This window comes from Oryzias latipes, chromosome 3 (genome assembly GCF_002234675.1).
Source record: "Oryzias latipes chromosome 3, ASM223467v1".
In the NCBI taxonomy this organism is placed as follows: Eukaryota; Metazoa; Chordata; class Actinopteri; order Beloniformes; family Adrianichthyidae; genus Oryzias; species Oryzias latipes.
Window position 1 is genome coordinate 31,468,681 of NC_019861.2, and position 19,457 is coordinate 31,488,137.

General features: G+C 36.6%; 1 protein-coding gene across 2 annotated transcripts; it reads left to right on the forward strand.

The window, feature by feature from the left end:
• The first annotated feature begins 768 nt into the window (after positions 1-768).
• LOC101168692 (prepronociceptin) lies at positions 769-18,142 on the forward strand. Of its 2 annotated transcripts, XM_011493867.3 has the most exons (4): positions 769-946; positions 4,435-4,493; positions 13,911-14,044; positions 16,460-18,142. In XM_011493867.3, the coding sequence occupies exons 3-4, from the start codon at positions 13,925-13,927 to the stop codon at positions 17,060-17,062; spliced, it is 723 nt and encodes a 240-aa protein (XP_011492169.1). In that variant the 5' UTR covers positions 769-946; positions 4,435-4,493; positions 13,911-13,924; the 3' UTR covers positions 17,063-18,142. The 2 variants fall into 2 exon arrangements, with proteins under 2 accessions (XP_011492169.1, XP_004067505.1); XM_004067457.4 differs by lacking the exon at positions 4,435-4,493.
• Positions 18,143-19,457: the final 1,315 nt, after the last annotated feature.

The window sequence follows — 19,457 nt, forward strand, 5'->3', positions numbered from 1 at the left end:
CCCCCCCTTCCCTTCCCCATTACTGCGAGCTCTCTGTTTACAGGCTTTCCATATTTTATGGAAAGCCTGTGCGAGCTCACAGCCCCTCACACCCCCAACTCACCAACAAAAATTGAGCCGTATGCAGCCGTAAAAAATCTAGTCAACGTAGTACAAAGTAAAATATGATCTTTTTTTCAAGCAACGATTTAAATAAATAAAAACTCAGGTATTGGCTTACTTTTCTTCATATATTTGTCCTCCATAAGCAGAAAAATTGCAAAAGATCACTTAAAAATTTGATTGATGCACTAATAATTCTTTATTTGTGTTAACTGCAGTGTGAGAGAGCGGGGACTTTTTGGCAGGTTTGGCAGGTCCAAGAAGGGCGGAGTGATGACTTTAAATGGTTTCTTCCACAACCTCATTAGTCACATTTTTATTAATGAAATTTGGTCAGTTTTTTTAAAGATACCAATCATTTTAACCATTTCAATTTTTATTTACAGGAAACTGTCAAACATTTAAAAAATATTTACCAACAGGGTTGTTGTCTAACTAAAAAAAAGTTAACGGCAAAATGTTTCAATTCAATATATTCTATAATAATAATTGTATTTTATTTCTGTTTTTCTCACTAGTCTGTCTTCAACCCCTTCCTCCAGTCTTGTTATTTTTAATTATCCAGCCTTTCTCTCCTCTTTGCTCCTTCTCTCATGGCCACCACCCCCATCCCTCCTGTCTTCCCTGTCTTTAACCTCCAGACTCTCCCTCTGTTTTACATCAATCTCTCCCTGGAGAAAGAGGGACTTTTGAAAGGGAGCCGGAGAGGGAGGCGCAGCATCAGAGGAGGAGGTTGAAGTGAAGGGGTGGATCTCTATAAGAGCAGCTGTGTCCACGAAGTTGGGAGAAACCACACCAAGACGCAGGGAGGGAATCATACTCACAACTTCACCCCCCAAACCAGGTAAGAGAAGCTTGGATGAGAAGGAGAAGGTAAAGCAGAGAAGGAAGTGTGTGAGCTTTGGCCCCTGCTCCTAAATCATTTCCTTGTATGATATTCTTTGACGTTATTTGACATCTGCTTTAACTGTTTAACTGCAAAAAAGAAGATAGAACTCCTAAACTTAAAGCTATGCAATCTTTGTTGGGATGTAATATTTTAGTTCATAATTTCTTCCAGATCCTTAGGACAGAAAAGAAACCCTAACCTTTCCCTGATTTTGTGCAAAAATAAAAATAAAAGAAGAACAGGTGGTGAATGACACACAGCCAGTTTTGTGTTTAAGGGTGACGCTGATCAAACAGTTTAACAACTTCCACTGAGTCAAGCAGCTGGATTTCTCAGAAAACAAACTGATGCCATTTTCTCTCTAAATGTGATTTTTATTACTGTGACTGGAACAAGGTGAAGCATTTGTTGTGCTTGAACTCCTTCAAGGCAAACTCAATGAACCAGGAGGTTGTTGTTTTTTTTTTAATCAACTGGTGGTGAGAAGATTTTGATTAATTTGTAATTTGTTGTAAAAACTAAGTAATTTAGATTTTCCTTAGTTTTTTTTTTTTCAAATGCTCCACGTTATCCAACATAAATTGTTTAGGACAAATTCTGTCTTAATTCGGGGAAGTTTCTGAAGTTTTTACTCAAAAGCACAAACTTAACGTTTCAAACAGCAGAATTGTAGTTTCATGGGTTTAGTGAACATGGGTTGTGATGTCCAACATGGCCGTCCCACCGGTGTCAGTGTGTTCAACAAAAGCAGGAGGGATGTACTTCACTGGAGGTGAGGAGGTTTCGAAGAGCGCTGGTATTTGGCAAAGATGGAGGGAAAGGTCACAAATAGCTTGTCTTGATTAGTCATAGTCGTTAGGGTCTGATTTACTGCTGCACCCTAGTGAGTTCTCTGAGCCGAGTTTCAGCTGGAATATTTTGTTTGCGTATAATCTGTTGCTCAGTGCTCAGTAAATGACCTTGTGTTGCTAAATCAGAGAAAAAACATGCAGAAAATCAGCCTATTAGATGACTGCTTTTGGATTTTGCATTTGCCTGAAGGTTACTGTGATTATAATTATGAGCCTCAGGCCAAATGTTTATTTAGAAGCATTTTGACGGCTATTTATGATTTTTTTTTTTTTTTAAATCAGAACCATTTCATCAGCGAGCAATGGGTCTTCCAGGTTGTCTGCTTTTTGATTCATTTACATTTTCAGTGTAAATTTCAACATGAAACTGTCATTTGAATTATTCTGCATTTTGAGTTTAAACCGGTTGGGATCTATGGTTTATTTTTCAAACCTGCCTTCCAAATTTCAATGACAGGAGATTGAAGAGACATGGATGAAGGGGAGGGATGACACGGATTTATTGATTATCTTTCTGCAACTGTCCAGATGTGGCCGGTGATTGTTTCTGCGTGTTTTACAAGTCTGAGTCATTGGAAGGCTGGGCTGCAAAAGCACAATAAATAGGAAGGAATGAAACATCAATTATCATCCTGAAATGACTCTAATGAATCACAATTAGGGAGACAGCTAAATAAATAAGTGTTTATGTTGCTCTTTTTTTTAGAAGAATAAATGTGTAAAGATGTCATTTCAAAATAAAATAGGACCACAAGTATAACGACTGTGTAGGTTAAGTGTTGTGCAGGCAAAGAACAATCAGAATAAGCTGGTTTACTGATGATGATAGTTGTAGTGTAAATTGTTGAAAGTGGACCTTTTTGGAGAGCCAGTCATGACTGGAAGCTACTGGTCTCATTCATAAACATTACCAACCAAATTCAAAGGTCAATTGTGCAGGATGTGATTATATTAATGTAGTGGGCGGCAGTGGCTCAGGCGGTTCAGCAGATCGGCCAATGATCGAAGGGGTCGGCTTTTCGATGTCAGCCCCCCCCCCCCAGTCGACTGTCGTTCACCCCACCCTCCAGTGTGGCTCCACTGGTGTGCGAATGTCCCGGTGATGGAAGCCACACCCCTGTCAGCCTGCGGCAGGTTAGCTGTGGCTCCATCAGTAGCTTACCATCACCAAGTATGAAGGAGTGAATGAATAATGGACTCTGTTAGCGGTTTGAGCGTCTGGAAAAATACAAATAAATCCAATCCATTATTTTTGTCATTATTATTATTATCAGTGTTATATTTAGCAAAATAGGATTGAGATTGCAACTAACACACCACCCATCCTTGCTTTCCTTTTAAGCCTCACTTGCTTTTACTTGTTCTAGCAGTTTCCTGTTTTATTTTGAAAGTCTCAACTTGTTTTCATATGACCTTTTCTTATTTTATTTTTAAATCGACTTTTTGAAGAATAGTTAGAAACTGCCTTTAACTTTTATTACACTAATGGTTTAAACTCAATTCACTAAGCATGTATTGTCATCTCAAAATTATATTACATTTGAAGACAACACAGCCAAACTATTTTTCTCACAGTTTCTTCTCATACTCCCTTTTTTTCTGTGCATGTGTGATCTGCTGAGCAGGCCTCAGAATTATCTTCACTTTAGCCTTGGAGTTTCTCTCCAGTCTCTTCGTGGGCGTGATTTTCACATGAGGTCCATCAGATGATCTTCTGAATATGCAAATGCAGGCTTTATATACCAAGCCCATCTCTGAGCTCGTTGGTTCAGACTTTGAATGCACCATGTTCATCTGTCTGTCCCCTTCGTGTTTGTACGAAGTGAAACCTCCACAAAAGATAAGTTTTGTCTCTGAGTCATCATTCATTCATTTCTGTGTGCAAGAAACGGATGGGGTACGAACCTAATAATATTTAATACAGTCCTTTCTAGAGAATCCAGTTTCTTCACAGCCTTTATTGTATTTAGGTATCTCTTTAAATTGTTCCATTTCTCTGCTCTCCTCACAAGTTTAGCAGTTTAATAACATTTATGTTTGGCATGACTTCTTTGCTCATTTTGATAAAACTGTGATTTTATTTTTGTTAACTAATGACTGTCATAATTTTTTTGTTTTGTTTCCTCCATTTGGATTTTGTTTTCAAGCATTAGATTATTTTTACTTCTCTGGGAAAAAAATGTTACAACTCATGAAAAACATAAAATGTTTTTTTTCCATCTTTTTAGCAACCACATTGTCATTTAGTTTTGTTTAAACCAGCATACTTTTAAAGGACTCTAAACAGAACATAAGAGAAATATCACTTCCTGAAGAGTTATATTATCAGTGGATGTGACAAATAATAAAATATTTCTTTTTTTTTTAAATATATTCTATGCCCGATACAAATGAGCTGCTGATTTCAGGCTGTTTTGAAAGTCTGAACAGTCCTGGTTTAGGAGCAGATTAATGAGATTAACACTGCTAATGCATTGAGATTTGGTTTTCTGATAGAACTTTCCAAACAAACTTATATTGTAAAAGTTATATATTAATACTTAATGTAGCGTCGGTTATTTATGCCACTAATAACTATATTTTAATTTCTAGATACATCCCACTGCTGTAAGGAAAGCGTTATTAGTGCTGCCTTTTGTGCCTTCAGGCAGGTACGTGTCATAAAACTCATTACTGAGAAGTGTGTGGTCTGTGTCAGGAAAACTTTTTGAAGTATTAGCTTTAAGATGGAAATAATTAACGTTATGATTAAGCTTATATTCCTGCTTAGCCGGAGGCTTACTCTTCCCCTCACCTTGAAATAAAAAATAAATAAAAAACACAGGACGCGCTGACACATATTTAAGACTCCCCCCAAAAAACATCTATTGCATCCTTAAAAATACTAATCATAGTATTTTGGCTCTTATCGGGGGAAAAAATAAAAATAAACGTGTGTTAAAACTCTGCAATACTGTTTTACTAATACCCATAAAATATGGTAGTTCTAAAATTGTATTCATTAAAATTTAATAAGTCAAGAGTCCACAGAGTTAAAATAAATATAATAAAACCCAGAGAATCGTTATAACTTTAACTTTAAATTCTGAAATTTCTGGGTTTTTTATTGCAACAACCACTATCAGATTTATTGTTTAGACAGATTGTAAGATTGATTCAATTTTCATTATTAATGGATCATTACATTGAAATTCATCCCAAATTATCGCAAAGCATCCTTTAATTACACAAAATTGTCAAAAATACAGAGAAAGTCTTTGAAAAGATCATTTTCTAATATTTACTCACAAGGTCCCATTCACACTTATCTATAAAGTGATTTCTTGGTTCATTCCTTCCACTTCCAATCCTCGATTTACATAATTCCTCCCCTTATGTCTTTCCCTGCATTTCGTTTACAAGTATTAACATATGTAGGAAAAAAATACAACTTTTACTAATGTCTCGTCTTTTGAGAAGCTTCAGTATTTTTACTTAAAACTTAATTTAAGGCTATTTAATGGGAAAACACAATCTGTTTTACTACACATGAGAAAATACAACAAAGAAAATTACAATCAAACAAACAAAACAGTAAAAACAATTTCATTAGTTCACCAGTTTTCATGATAAATGAACAGACATAGACACAAAAGGAAATCCAGACTCAGTCTGAGTAAAAAAATCTTTTATTATCTTCTAACGTCTAAATTATTACACAAACAACCTGACAGGACATTTACCGACTAGCGCCTCCATTTCCTGGTCGATGCCTCATTTATCTCATGGCTCTGAAGTTCCCCTTTAATCTGCCTCCTCTACTTCAGTTCTGCTGAATTTGTTGATTTCCTCCAAAACGAAGCACACTTCATTAGCTGCACACCACCTTGACCCCTTAAACCATTGGATGTATGTGGAAATGGGAGAACTACGTGAGACGTACCCCGTAGTGCTGGTTCAGGCAGCGCTCAGAACTGACTGTAGACGTGGGGAGTTAATCCAAGGATGCAATGTTCCCAACACAGCAGGATCTCTGGCCATCCATTTGTGCAACAAGGATTTTACAGATCTTTTTTCTCTCCATCTCTTTGCTTTCCCCACTGCTGTTCTTTTGCCTTCAACACTTAAACACAACAACAAATGCTGCTTCTTGTTCAGACGTTCAAAGGTCTTTTTTTTTATTTGTTAACTAGATTTTTCTTTGATCAGTTAATAAGTTGTTGTAGTTTTGAGCAGCCTTGGAGCAACTTAACAGCTACTAAATAGAAATATGATGCAGCCAAAAATCAAGATAGTTGACATGAGGAAAATCATTCAATTTTCTCAAAGTTTAAACTCTACCAGGATTAAAATATTGGTTTGAAAACATAGACATTTAGTCACATGTTTAGCTCATCTTAAAGAAGAAGGAAATATTAACTTTTGTTCTGAATTAAGGTTTAATAAATTAAAAATGGAGAAAACATCAGTGTCACAAATCAGTCAAAACACAACAGAAAGGCATTCATAGGTCCATGACTTTCAGAACATTTCACACATGTTGACCCTTATTTTGGTGATTTATGGTGAACTTCTTGATATATTGGAGGTGCAATTAAGGGCAACCACTCCACAATTGAGTAGATAACAAAGTATGCAACACTCCAGTCAAAGTGTAACTTCACATCCTCTTTAAGATATAAAGGAAAATGTCACATGTTAAATCTACAGAAAAATAAGAGAAAAGATAAAGCATAAAAGTGTAAAAAACAAGGCTTTTACTAGAAATCTCTTCCAGGACTTCCATGCTTTAGTTTTAATTTTTGCTTTTTGCGCTCAGATAAAAAAAAACAGAAAAGTCCTGTGCAGGGTATAATTCACTTTAAATGTTTGTTTTATGAAATGTTGAGGTTTTTGCCACAAAGGCCTGAGTCCTAAGTTTTTGATCCCACACCACTGGTTCCTGAAAATGTCCAGTGATTTCTAAGAGGTGGCAAACAGGAAATTAGTGTTAATAACGTTTGTTCAAGTTCAAACAGATCAAATGAATTGTCTCCTTTATCAGCGCCTAAATTATGATTTGAAATCTTTGTTGGAGAAAAGGTGTAATATATCCATAAAGTGCCTAAAAATTGACAGTTCAACAAAAGAGGTGTCAAAGCTGATGGCCCGACAAAGGGGAACTGAAAAGCAGACACTTAAAAATGTTGAGGACAGTTAACAGAAACTACAACTGCTGTGGGGGTACTACGAACATCCACCTGAAACATGACCAAAAGCCAAATGATGGCACTGAAAAAAACTAACTCGCGAGCACAAATCTAACAGACATTTAAAGACTCATTGTGATGTTGAAAATACACTGGACGGGCCACAACCGCTGTTAAGATTTATCTTGACCTCCTGATACTGAGTTGGAGGTGTGTTTCTACGTAGGGTCAACTCCACAGCTACAGGGGGCAGTATAGAGAGAACGTGAGTCCTACCCTACCAGGTATGTGGAGGTAGGAAGAAGTGACAGTGTGCAGGTGTGGGTTTTGTGTGGCAGTCATGGCGAGCTCCTGACAGACAAACGTTTCAATGCTTGGATGACTTTGGTGACGCCATTGGTATGTTCAATTCATACTGTATATTCTGATATTTGAGGGAACATTATTCGGCAAGTGAAATAGTTAAACGGTGAAATATTTGCAAAAGTTTAAAGTAGCAGTATTATCTTAACAAACACTTCTGATATCTGTTTAATCATCTTCTGTTTATTTTAAGGTTATCAAGCTCTCATCTCTTCTTGTTGGAAAAAAAATGAAGTTGAATGAGTGGAGCTGTCCAGCGTCATCCGTTGTCTCCTGAGGCTGGTCGAGTTAGGCTGGCATTGAAAATGAGGAAAAATAACTCGACAACCGCTTCATTCCGATGCATCCACTCGTAGACGACTAGATCCGTGCACGTCTTCGCTTTCCTCCGCTGGCATCTGGCTCAAATTGTAGGGCTGGAAAGCTCCGATATTTATTGCCGTTTTTGTTGCACCGATCGTTTTAAGCTGGAAGTGTGAGGAAGGGGCAGTAAGCTAGTGGGAGAGAGTGTTTAAACGGAGCGCTCCAAGTTATGGATGCTGCAGGAAAGGTAGGGTTACTCTGCGTCAACGGCCCACAACTCAGAGGTGAATTTCTGATCTACCGCTGCTCTGCAGAAACTATGTCCTAGAAAAACATTTGTTTCGGCTAAAAACGGCATAGAAGTGATAGAAACTGGGAACGCTTTGAAAATAAATCAAAAGATGATTGTAGTGAGTGTTCAGAGAAGGCGACTGATTTACATTTAGAACCCGTCTTTATGCATTGGTTACTGTAGTCATCCAACACATCGAGAGACTGGGAATATGTCAAAAAACAGGGACTTGAAAAGGCATTTTAGGATTTTTCTGATGTCTCTCTGAGTAATTAAACTATTTGTATAATTTCTAATTAAGAAAAATAAAGGAAGAACATTTATTCTATCACCAAGCAGTTGTTCCCGAAAATACTTTATTTTTAATTCTTTTTTTTTTTTTTTTTAGATGTATGACCTTAAAAAAGATGCAATTGTTACCACTGATGTATATATGAACAAAGATTATCTTATCTTTCAGTGTGCATGTGGATAGGAGAGACTGAAAATAGATTAGGTAGTTCTAATCCTCCTCAGTGCAAATCTCTACCCTGAACATTGCGGGATCAATAATGGATCTGTTTATCGGGAACACATCCATACTGAGGAACACAATGTATTTTCAGAGGGGAGAAAACGAGTTGCCCTTCCCACTAACTTTCTACATTTCAGCAGAAAGAAAAAACAAAATAGCATTTTCATATTTGTTAAAGTTACTCATCGACGTCCAACATCATGGATTCACTAAATGCGTTATGAGAAAGCTCTGTGAACATCCCTCAGATTAGGAATAAACCTGATTTAAACATGATCTGAAACTGTAATTAAAAAAGGAAAAAGTTCATTAATTAACTGTAAATTTAACAAAGGGAACACATTTCATTAAAAAAAACCCTGAAACACACTATTTACAACATTACATATTGAATTTAGAGAGTGTAAATATTTTTGATGCTTTTAATTTTTCATGAAAAAACCTTAAAACACTATTATAAAATGGTAAAAAGGTCAAACTCTCCTGTAAATTTTAAAAAGTATTCATGTAAAAGTCAAAGTTATTATATTTTGAGGGTAATGCAAGACTAAGAGGTTACCTAACACAATTGCTTTCAAGGACATATTGTGTTTCCATCATTTTAGTGGCTGCAGGATGAAATAAGCAAAGATGTCAAAACACCCAACAAATTCCCAGAACTGCCTTTTTCTGTTCCTGCATGGACACAACATACAGAAACAGGAGCTACAAGGGAAACATGTGTATTACTGTAAGAGTTGTGTCATGGTAGACCTGCGTCAATGTGAAAGAGTCACCACATGCAGTGGAATTTAGCACAGTCAGTGAAAAAACAGAAAAGACCAGACGCACATGAATCTGCTGTTGAGTCAAGCGTGAATAATCTGGTTTTAAGTTCAGCTTTGGGCTGGGAGTCATTTCTTTAATAAATTCTATTTTTGATGAGAAAAAAATTGCAATAAGGGATAAAATAAAATGTGGCAGCTGTTGATAACAGGGTTTTATGTGCTTTGAGTATTTGTGAAGACTGGGCTTTCAGCATGCTCTCCTGGGGTGTACCTCCCTAAGCTGGACAGAAACAGTTTTGGAGTTTTTAGTCTTCGCCGTTGTTGTTTTTTTAGAATCATTTTTAAATCAAAGGGGTATTTTGTAGTTTTCCACAATGTGCAATGTTAGCATGCAGTTTTAAGCAGTGAACTTATTAAAATCTGACTGGTTGGGTTTTCAAGGAACTTCAGGAGAATCTGACAAAGCAAAATGCAGAACTTCAGCAAAGAAAGAGGAACATCTAGGAATGTAGTGCGGTTTCTTCTGGGGGTGTTCTGCTGCTCCTGATACTCAACTACAGGCAGTGATTACTATCCTGTGGGTGGAGGAGGTATCCATAAATCAAGTGTTTGTCTCATCTGTGTTTGATTAAATTGTGTGGGGGGCTTGTATGGCTGGTCAAAGTAATGTTTTGTATAGCAAGAAAATTCACATGGCATTTTAAACTTGTGTTTCCTTGGCTTATCTGTATTTTATTAGGCTATTTTTTGATTGTGACATCAATAAAGAAATAATAGGTCTCAAAATGTCTTTAATGTGAGAAATTTGAAAATATTTCTTTCAGAAAATGCGAGTATTTCTCTTAATTGTAAAAAAAATCCTGTTAAACTATGACACCTTTTCAGTTATGCTAAATTGCGAAAGCTTTTTGGATACGGGGTAAGACTTCAGCTTTAGAAAACTCACTTCAGTTGATTATTCAATGCTTTTTCTGCTGTTTCTAAATGTTTATGAAGGACATTAAATAAGATGACTCCATTGCAATTTTAAATAGTGTTTTCTCCAAAAAAAGTGCCTAAAAATGCCTAAAAACAAAAACATTTCTGTTGATTCTTTGGATTTTAATCACTTGAAAATTATCCCAACCCCATGAAAACTATCCTAATAATTTATATTAGTCGTCTGTAAGGTTACTGATATTGAATTTTAAATTCTATTTTTGGAATTTGCTTGCCTGTAGAATACAATACAGGAAAGATTTTTATTTGAAGCTTTACTAATAATTTCTGTAAATAGCTTTTTAAATTATACCACCTTATTGTTTACATTTATGTTACATTTTTTGTTTTTTATTATTCTTATTCTTTTTTTCTCTTCTGTTTTACAATGCTGTCATTTGTTACGGTAACAATCAAATTTCCCACATGTGGGATCAACAAAGTAATTCTGATTCCGATTATCTGACTTTTAGTACAAAATGAAGGCTATTACTAAATTCAACATTGTTTTAAATACACCTCCTAATTGTAACTTTATGATGTCATGGTTGTGTCTTTTTTCAGCAAAAAAAAAGGTGTTTGCATTTTAAACCATTCTTATGCTTCTGTTGTGTTTTTCCCCGTAACGTCACGGTCCCTGAAGGGTTTTAGAATAAATGTTGGCTTAGTTTTCTTAATTACAAAGTACTTATCATCACAATATTGGATTACAGACCCTCAAGTAACTGATGCATGTCTTTTTTATCAAACAAACTTCTGGCAAACTAATGTGTTTTTAGGATTCCATGTAGGACTTTACCTGTTGTACCTATGAGACGACTCCTTCACTGGCAAAGTCAGTTTAAAAAAGATGGAGATACGCTGTGAACAAATGAACTCTTTGCTAGAATCTTCACCACACTTCCATACTCATCTAAACAGAAGCTCTTCTGCCCCTTCTTCCATTTTCCTTATCAGGTGAAAGAAGAAACACTCGATTAGGAATGAACTGCAAGGAAAGGACATTATCAGCTTTTAATTAGCTTTAATAAAATCCAACATTTAAAACTTTAAAGCTACTTTTTCTTGGACAAATTAACTTTACTTCTCTGCTCTTAAGCTTTGCAGATAATGACAGCTAAGAGGAGTATTTGTAGTACCTGTTATGTGCAAGTTAGAATGCATTTTTAGAATGTCTTGCATGAGAATCTTGTATGAAACAATGACTCAGTTTGTAGCCAGAGGCATCAAATGAGGCATCAATTAAAGAAGCTAACAAGTTTGTTTAATGAGATGAAAACTCTGTTTGTGTTTTTGACGTCACAGTCACCAGATGAGTCTGCATCTCCAAGAAGAAGGTCAAAAATGTTCTCCTCTAACTGTCTGCCTACAGATTTATCCCCCCCCCCCCTTTAATATCATTGTCATTTATTACTCTTTAACAGATGTTGGTGTGGCTGCACGAAGCTGTATTATTGATAAATCTGGATGATCTGGCTGTTGAAACTTTTACATAAAGAAAATTCTGGACAGCTGCTAACGTAATGCAGGGCATGGATAAATATTGAAATTGCATTTCAGTTACTTTAAATATGTTAAGAATCTCTATTTGACAAATATCAGTTACTCTCCGCTAAAGGTTAGTTTTAAAGGAGAAGTCTGTTACAGTGACTTAATGTTGATTTTTTTTTAAAGAAATGGCATCAGTAAACTAATATCTATAATGGGTACATAGAAGACTACTAACTATGTTTTGAATCTATTAGGTCTCAATAATATTGCAATAATTAAATGAGACTCAACACCAATCATGATGAATAATGGTTGATTAAAAATTACAACTGCTAAAGAAATAAAATCAACATTCGCAGAATAATATTTTATATTTTGTTTAAGGTGCATCAAAAGAAATCATGTTTACCAAAAATGCTCCCCAAAATCCCTAAATTCCTCCAACAAACTTAACAGCATGAATTTTAAGCAAAGTACAGAAACAGCTTCACACAGTTAGACAATAGCAGTGCAGGTAAGGGATACAATGACGGTAAACAGAAATCTCCTTTCAACAATTTCCTAGCATTTTATTTTTATTTAACCCTTTGTAGTTTGGGGAATTGATAGCAATCTTTTTTGGATATCATGCATGATAAATTTTAACTAAATTTCACAATAATTCCACAATAAACCTGAAACCAAACAAAAACCTTAGTTCTTAATTTTGTGTTTTTCTGGAAAAATCTCTAAAAATGAGATCAAACTGTTTTTATGTTTTAAAACAGCAATCTAAAGTATCCAGATATAAGAAAAATATTGTACATCCAAAAGCAAAGCAAAGAAAAAGCCAAAACAATGAGAAAAATGTTAAAAAAATCAGGTGAATCTTCAATAAATTATATAAAACCTTCCAAGGATTTACACAAAGGGGCATTGCAGTTATCTGCCATAACTCTTGTGTTTTCTTTTAACAGTAAATGTCGAAGCTAATAACTTTTTGAAACCTTAATGTTCAATTTTGAACGATGACTGTACTAATGAGGGGTCATTACAATGTCATTTTAAACAGCCGGCAGACGGACCGGTGAGTGCAGAGACAACTAAGAGATTAACCTCAAAATGAAAATAAAAGATCTTGTAAGGAAAAAAACCCATCTGAAATACAAAAATGGAGCCTAGAGAAACGTTTCGGGTATAAAAACATTTTTATCAGCATGAGCCTAAACTGGTAAATGGATCAGTCCACCTGCGGACCTGCAGTGATGTGAGAAATGTGAGCAGGTGGAGAGACGGATATTTACTTTTTTATTATTATTTATTTAACCTTTATTCATCTAGGCAACACAGATTAAGGGGGGGGGGGGGGGGGGGGGGGGTTTTTAACCCTTGTGCTGTCCTAGGCACTTTAACGTTGGGAGTTGGGTCATCTAGACCCACTAGACAGTGCTCTGAACCTTTTTTCTTCAATGATTTGTGATCTTCACTGGTGTCCATGGATTACATGAAATCTTTCCACCTTTATCCACCTTTGTCATGGTAGGGAGAACACGTCAAAGTAAGGGTGGGGTCATCTAAGATAGCACAAGGGTTAACTGTGGCCTGCCAAAAGACAAGACCTTTTGAATGATATCTGAAAATCGGAGAATGTGAGAAAAACAAGATTAATCAAATGTAACAGCTTGTTGATGATTCGCTGAAAAGACGATGTATCCAGATCTAACTGGATAGAAACCAAAATGCAAAGTTGCATGATGAGCAAACAATTTTCCTGACACAACTTGTCTTAAGCTACAAATATACTTTTTTTTATGTAAATCTTAAGCTATGGTTTATATTGTCTTAAACTATAGTTCTAAACCTTTAATGATGGTCAATTAGTAAAAGAGACATTTATTGTGTGAATCTAAATTCTTAAATACATAAAGGAAATGCCAGATGACTTAACAATGATGGTTTTGGCAATAAAAAAAGGGATGGAAATACATGTATTTATTGTTATCATTTATATAGATTTTAATAGAGAATATTTTAGAAAATTAAAGCTGAGTGAATAAAAACAATTAAGAGAAACAATTTTTTTTCACAAACATGTGCGTGAACTGAAACAGATGATTTCCAGTCCATACAAAGTTCTCTGTCCCAGCTTTGTGGAGCACTGTTGGGTGGTGTTGGACTGAACGTGTGCGTCTGCTTTGTCTTGTGTTTTGCAGCAGACGGTGGGACCATGAGGACGGTGGTGGCTCTGCTGTTTCTCTGCCTGTGTGATCCTGGACACAGTGACTGCCAGGCGGACTGTCTGTCCTGCAACAACATCCTGTCCAAACATCTCAGTTTTGACCCCACGGTGAGGCCTCCACGCACACACACAAACGCAGAGCGTCAGCTCAGAGTCTATCTTAGTGTCGGTGCTTCAGTGCTGTCAGTATAATTGTATTTGCCAAACATTTTAACAAAAGTGGACCATGCTGACACAAATCAACTCATGCAAAACCCAGTGACCCAACTGGGACTTGTTTGTATGTAGTGATGAAATAAGTGGAAACCCCTCACCCCACCTTCTTGTTCTCATCCTGTCCTCTCGACGGCTCCCTGTGTGACTCAACAAATTACCCTTTTGGCATTTGAGTTTTAATTTGTTGTGGCTAATTGATTCCCGGGGACAGAAGTGCGTTTCTCTTCACTGTGGTTGTTTCTTTCTGTGTAATGACATGTCTGCATCTCAGACATTTTCAGAAGCAACACACTAGAAGGCTTTTAAGTACAGAGGGCTTTAAATATTATGCTTTGAACTGGTTGTGTTAGGCCCTCAGATAACGGCGGTATTAAAAGAGACTTCAAATGAGGACAAAATTGGACGTCGTTTCAGCAGCGCTGTCTCATCATGACAGACGTCTATCTCTTAGTTCATCCTGTTTAATTTCTTTTTTCTTTTAACCATTTAAAATGGCCTCCATGTGTACATGTTTTATCTATTTTTTTCATGAAAAGTTTTTTGAGAATTTTATTTGTGCTTTTTTTTAAAGTTATATGTCATTTTTTCTGAGTAATTCTTCTCAGATTACCTTTGGACTGTACATTTTTTAAGGCTGTACTGATCAATAACTAGGACCAACGATATCTTTGGTATTGTACTGTGCCGTTTTCTTCTAAAACTTAAATTATTTATTCATTTCTTTTTTTAATGAACTTTATTAGGCAATAAATACAATTACAAATCACACCACTAAGTACTCCATCTGAGAGCAACCAATGTTATCTTTAAGCAAAACATAACAACTGCTAGTAAAAAAAAAAAAAAAAAAGATAATAACCATATTAGCAAAAGATTTCTCAAGAGAGGGAACTTCTCATTAAAAGAGCATGTTGTTCCAGTGTTATATCCCTCGGATGTATTAATCTTTTTAGGAAATTCATAAAACTGATAGATCTCTATCATAAATCCAGTAAAATTGCGAGTGTTTTTACTCTGCACTTATGTAAAGAAAAGTGTCATAAGTCAGAGTTGAGTCTCTCCCTCTGGTCACCAGCAGGAACCGTCTCCAGAGTTCTGAATGCACTACATCTCCCAGCAACCCCGCGCACAGTTCCTGGAGGCCGCACACCTGACTATCATTCCTTCATCAACCACAGTCTACTTAAGCACTGCACTGAGCCTCACTCAGTGTGAAGTACTGTTTGTGCCACTCTGGCTTCATTACAAAGTGTTATGTCAAGCTCTGATCTTCTGATTTCCCGACCCTGTTTTGTATTTGACTCCATATGCCTGCCCCAAATATTGCCTGGATCCTGACTACCCCTATTTCTTCTCTCGTGCTCCTAAGCTCGTTATTGACCCCTGCCTACCCGACCTTGATTTAGCTTTATGGACTTTCAGCTGAGCTAATAAAACCTGCTACAATTGGAACCAGCCTTCTGCCTTTTCTTGTGACAAAAACTTTGATTGGATATGTAACAAATTAATACTATTTGCTACTCTTTTAACATCAGAATTAACATATGTGAGAATTTATTTGAAATTTAACATAACATTAAAGTTTACTTTGGAGCTTATAAAATGTTTTAATTGTATCCAGTAGTCAAGTGAGGATTTACAGTGGTAGACAAGGTGAAGAAAGGAAATATTACAAAACAGTTATCGTCTGAATTGTTGTTTTATTTTGTGTATCCTGCAAATGTATATACTGCCAAAACTGAATATTAACCCTTTTGCTATCCTAGGCACTTTGACATTGGGAGTTGGGTCATCTAGACCCACTAGACAGTGCACTGAACCTTTTTTCTTCAATGATTTGTGATCTTCACTGGTGTCCATGGATTACATTAAATCTTTCCACCTTTATCCACCTTTGTCATGGTAGGGAGAACACGTCAATGTAAGGGTGCGGTCATCTAAGATAGCACAAGGGTTAAGAAAGTGAAAAAAAATACTTGCTTCAAGCAAAATAGTCTTATACTCTGTCTTGCAAGAAAGAGAAAGTTTTTCAGTAGCAAAGTAAATTATTTTAAGTGACTTACCGGCAAATGCTTTGCTTAAAATAAGAATTCTTGGTAAGACCATGTTCTTACCCCATTGGCAGAGTTTTTTCTTATTTAAAGAAATTTTTTCAAATGTAAGATTTTTTTATTTTTTTATTTAGAGGGGCCTGTTTTTGGATTGTAATGCTCCAAATAAACTCACCCAAACTGCTACTTGTCTTTTTCCCCCCTCCAAAATGACAAAAAACCCAAACCATTTATATTTGGGTTTTGTCTCCAACAGGTATGTCTCATTGAATGTGAGGGAAACCTCTCCCCTTCCTTCTACTGGAACTTCTGCCAAACAACCCTAACATCCCCCATTTCCACCATCAACAGCAGCATTAAGAAAAGATCTCGAGAGGAAGCTGAAGCTCTGTTTCCTAAAGAAGACGAGCAGATGGAGGAGGATCTTCTCCTACCACTAGCATTGCAAAGGTTTGATCATGTAACCCGGGCACTAGGCATAAATGAAAAGGACCTGGGTGATGAGAGCAACCAGCTGAACACGGCCTACAAATCCTTAAATGCTTTGTCTCTTGAAAATGAATATGACGAGCAGGAGGGAGAAGATGCTAATGTGGCAGGAAGAGAAAAAGGAGATGCAGGTTTCTCCAAAAGGTTTGGCGGCTTCGTAAAAGGAAGACACGGCTACAGGAGGCTGATGTCTCCAGGAAGATCATATCAGAAGAGGTACGGCGGCTTTATTGGCATCCGGAAGTCAGCTCGCAAGTGGAACAACCAAAAGCGCTTCAGTGAGTTCCTCAAGCAGTATTTGGGGATGAGCACCCGGGCCACAGAGTTCAACAGCCTGTCAGAAGACCTCACCGAACAGAATGAAGTTTAGGAGGAAACGCACATTTAAAAAGCATACCTAACCTTTTCACACTTCTCCAGTTTTGTTTTACAATCACTAAAAATTAAAAGCTTAAACTGTGATGTCAAAATTAACAAGTCAAAATTAACAAGTCAAATCTAACGTTCTTCATAAAAACAACTTAAGATGAAGGACTTCCATTGAAAATCATGTTTTCTAAAGAAATTAAAACGGATTTGTTGGTTTTCCTTATGTCTTAAGCTCCCACCAACTCAGCTTTATTTTGTCATATTCGACTCCTGTTCAGCAAATGCAACCTTGAAATGTTAGGACTAAAGATTCTATCCGCCTCCTGTATAACTAACATTTAAACTCAAATACATTTTCTGTTTTAACCTTTTACCTTTGCTCACCAAAACATTCCTGCTAAACAATTGCAGACCCTTCTGCTTCACGGTACTGCCATCTAATGGTCAAATGTACAAATCGCTCTCTGTTCAAAACTGTTTTTTTTTTTTGTTTTTTGCTCACATGTTGACATCTTGACCAGAAACATTTAAGCCGTACATAATGTAAAATCAAAGAAAAATACAATTACATGTAAAAAAATTTCAGGGCTTCTCATGTTAAAAACACACCTGAGACAGGCCTCAGTTAATGCCTAAAAGACAGAGTAGACATTTCAAATTTATAATGATTCTCTCACACTTGTGTTAAATGGAGCATTATACTTGATTGGCTCCTCTGTGTAAATGTTGCTGGTCTGTATGTGAAAGGAAAAAAATATGTATTTGAACTGTATTGATGTGAAATGTTTTTGTTGCCCAGTATGTGAGACCTTGTAAATAGCCGAATCTAAACATGTCAATAAATATAGTTTACTATTTTCTTTGTTGTTCGTCATGCAGAAAAAAACAATTCTGTGTCTTGAAGTGTTTTCATTAAAAAAAATTCCATAGTGCTTTTTTAAAAATCTTATCCTTTTGTTGAACCAATAGACTTTTGAAGTGAAGCCATTATTTATTTCCTCAGCCAAAGCAAAGTCACTAAGTCTACATGAACGTGTTTATTTTGGTTGGGACATTAATAAAAGAGACAAACTGCAAAGCATCACAACTGATGAAAGGGTGCAAGTTGATGGTTATTATGAAAAATGTCCTGAATCGGTTAAAAGTTAATAAAGACAAAAAAAAAGAAAAACAAAGAACCAAGTCTATTTTCACAAACTAAGTTTTTCAGTTTTTTTAGATTTATTTGTGTTGTATCATCTGTAATATTGTAGCATTGTATTAAACAAAGAAAGTCAGACTAAAAGTGAACCCAAAAAGATAATAGCAGTTAATACAATACTAATACAATATGCGCGGATTTTTCCTATGGAAGGAAAAAAAATATTGGGACCATATTTAAAAAAACAGCATAAGAAAAAGTTTTCTACCAAAATAAAAATAAATAAAATAAATCATAAAACAATGGTGGCCAGGGGTAACCACTTTCACACCAGACTCAACTCGCGCGTCAAATTCGCGTCTCCAGCCTCTCTCGACGTGCGTCCAAATTACTGCTCGACCGAAGACTTGACGCCCCGGCCGCAGAGCAACCGTCAACGTTTTTCTGGACTTCATTCGTCCCCACGTCATGGAAAACTAAACATAGATGATGTTAAACGAGTAGCTTGGGTTATGATATAAGTTTTGAAGATCTTTGCAGAGGCGCCGGCAAGCACATTACCTTGTCAGGGGAGAAGCCCCTGGCTGTAGTGGGCGGAGTTAAACACATTGAGCCCCGCCCACAATGTGATTTTTCGTCACAGTAAAAGTTGGCATTACAAAAACACCAAATGTCTCAGCTTTGAAAAGCTGGTCTGGTTTCTTCAGTCAGTAATCTGCTCTGTTTAGGAGAAGGTTCTCTCAGTCCTCAGGTCCAGGTTTGGCTGTGGAGCCGGTTCTAGATGGAACTGTTCTTTCTTGCGGACTCTAAACTCTCTTTTCCTTTTATCAATTAAAGTGAAGTGGTTCCGGATTTTGCTTATTTTTCCAGCGTCACTCATTTCTGTACGTTTTTGTGTTGATATTGTCTCTTCTTGTTGCACCTGACGCTCTTTCCGTTCTCGTGCTGCATGAAGTGCCTCAAACCAAGGACTTTAAAGTTACTTCAGACCGAAATAGCTGCTGCCCCTTTCTCAGCATAAACACGCATTGACAAGGTATGAGCGACTTGAAGAGGAAAAAAAGAAAGAACGAGTGAAGGAGAGTTTAACAAAAGGCCTCCCACTAAGAAGCCGGCTCTTGTCGTTCGCTCTATCCCTTGTGCTATCTTGTGGGGTCCAGATGACCCCACCCTTACATTGACGTGTTATTCCCTACCATGACAAAGGTGGATAAAGGTGGAGAGGATTTCATGTAACCCATGGACACCGGTGAAG

Coding starts and splice junctions, on each gene's coding strand:
- LOC101168692 (XM_011493867.3), top strand. CDS start 13,925: ATGAGGACGGTGGTGGCTCTGCTGTTTCTCTGCCTGTGTGATCCTGGA. Junction 14,045..16,459: donor ATCTCAGTTTTGACCCCACG/GTGAGGCCTCCA, acceptor TGTCTCCAACAG/GTATGTCTCATTGAATGTGA.